At 34.4% G+C, this 2,148-nt stretch overlaps 1 protein-coding gene across 1 annotated transcript in view; it reads right to left on the bottom strand.

The window, feature by feature from the left end:
• Positions 1-325: 325 nt before the first annotated feature.
• CIR1 (corepressor interacting with RBPJ, CIR1) overlaps positions 326-2,148 on the bottom strand; it is a 33,432-nt gene continuing 31,609 nt past the window's right edge. Inside the window, exon 10 of the mRNA XM_004375590.2 lies at positions 326-1,424. Within this exon, the coding sequence (XP_004375647.1) occupies positions 704-1,424 (721 nt within the window). The 3' untranslated portion in view covers positions 326-703. The remainder of the gene's footprint in view (positions 1,425-2,148) is intronic.

The following is a 2,148-nucleotide window of genomic DNA, read 5'->3' as shown; positions in this document are numbered from 1 at the left end:
GGTCAGGAACCAAGAAATGTGGGCAGCCTCTGGAAGGTGGAATAGGTAAGGAAACAGATTTTCCCCTGGAACCTCCTGAAAGAACATAGCCCTGCCAACACTTTGATTTTAGCCCAGTGAGAAACATTTCAGTCTTTTGATCTCCAGAACTGTAAGCTCATAAACTTACGCTGCTTTAAGTTACTAAGATTGTTACAGCAGCAATAGAAAACTAACACTTTACCCTGTAGATCAAAACACCTGAAGGGAATTTAAGTCTTAAGGGAATATTGATCAATTCTTTGTTTAATTCACACTAGTGAATTTCAAATGATTACACCTGGCTTCAAGCAAATTTAAATTTTAAAATAACAAATTTGAATTAAAAAAACAAAAATTCAATTATAGCCATTCAATGTACTGTCATTCTTTTAATGATATTTCAGAACAAAGAAAATATCACACACTTATATGGGGTTTTTATCTAGTATAGGGCACAAGAAAGATTTACCAACAGAAAATATTTCTACAGCTTCAAAACAGATTACTCACAAATACTTGCAAAATTAATTCTTATGGTATTCATGTAGTTTTGTACTTAAATGGCAGTTTACAGAGATGGAAAATTGGAGTTTTTTTTTTATCAGAAAGACAATAGTATATAATTTAGCCCTTACTGAAGGTATTCAATAAGAAAGTAGAGATATTTTTATTCCTGGTAATATCACATATAGTCTCTCTTTATTTTCTCTCTACTTCTGCTTCGTTCTCTTTGTGTCACTTTAGTATGCTTATCTCCTGAGTTCTCTCTGTGCATTTTTTCTCCTCTGTGTGTATCTGTGCCACGGCTTCTGGTGTCATTTCTGTTCTGCTCTTCACTGGGGCTGCACTGTGTCCATTTTCTAATCTCCCTCTGCTTGTAACTACTGTGACTTCTGCTTCGACTTCTCCTACCCTTCTCATCCCTGCTCTGGCTTCTGCTGCTTCTCTCATTTCTTTCAGATCCTCTCTTCTTTGGGCTATAGTTACGGCTTTTGGACTTTCTGTCAGAATTCGAATGGCTCCATTTGCTGTTCTTCCCAGAACTCTCTCGTTTTAAAAACCTAGGCTTTTCCCTGTCTTTTTCCTTGTTACTATGACTGCTAGAAAGTTCTTCATAAAGTTTTCTCTTCTTAGATTTGTCTTTCTCTTCAAAATCACTGCTGTTATACCCCGAACACTTGTTTTTCTTTCTTTTCTGCTTTTGTATTTTTTTTTGTTTGTCGTCACTCTCACTGCTGCTTTCTGAAGTCTCGATGGAGGAAGAAGAGGAGGAGGACGAGGAGGAGGAGGAGGAGGAGGATGAGGAGGATTTGCTTTTATGTTTTTTGTGTTTACTTCTGCTCTTCTGAAGCTTTTTCTTTTTTCTATCTCTTTTCTTTTTCTTCTCAAGTCGATCCAACTTCCTGTAATTGGGAAAAAACAGCAACAGATATAATTGTGTAAAAAATAGTCCTTTCATCAACAACTATAAAATTGTTAATAGATAACATACTTTCTTAGAAGCTACTAAAACTGGTATCCAAATATAAATACATTATTTACTCTATTAAATGACAAATATTTTTCTTCTTTTCAAATTATTCTAGTCATATATACATTAAGTTTAAAAATAAAAACTTAAATGCAGTAAGCCAATTTTCTAACTATACTCTTCTCAATAGCAATTGCCTTAAAAAAAATTGTTAGTGACTCAGAATTTAAGATTACACAGCACTCTAAATAACTGGTCATCCTGACCTAAAGAAAGAGCCCTGGTGGCACAGTGGTTAAGTGGTACGGTTGCTAACCAAAAGTTGTCAGTTCGAATCCACCAGCCGCTCCTTGGAAACCTTATGGGGCAGTTCTACTCTGTCCTATAGGGTCGCTATGAGTTGGAATCGACTCAACAGCAACAAGTTTGGTTTAGTGTGGACCTAAACAAAGCCTGCAAAAAGTTTGTAACATTAGTTGGATCTACAGGAAACTCAAATATATAGCTATAATCAGATGGAAAAATTAATTTTATGTATATATTATGTTAAAATTAACATTAATTACATTACCAAAATTCAAAAGCATATTCTTCAGAAATTCTGAATATGAACATGCTTAAAAGTTTTTTTATATTATCTTTTGGTTATATAAAAC

This window comes from Trichechus manatus, unplaced genomic scaffold (assembly GCF_000243295.1).
Source record: "Trichechus manatus latirostris isolate Lorelei unplaced genomic scaffold, TriManLat1.0 scaffold00037, whole genome shotgun sequence".
NCBI lineage: Eukaryota > Metazoa > Chordata > Mammalia > Sirenia > Trichechidae > Trichechus > Trichechus manatus.
This window is presented reverse-complemented; position numbering and strand designations above follow the sequence as displayed.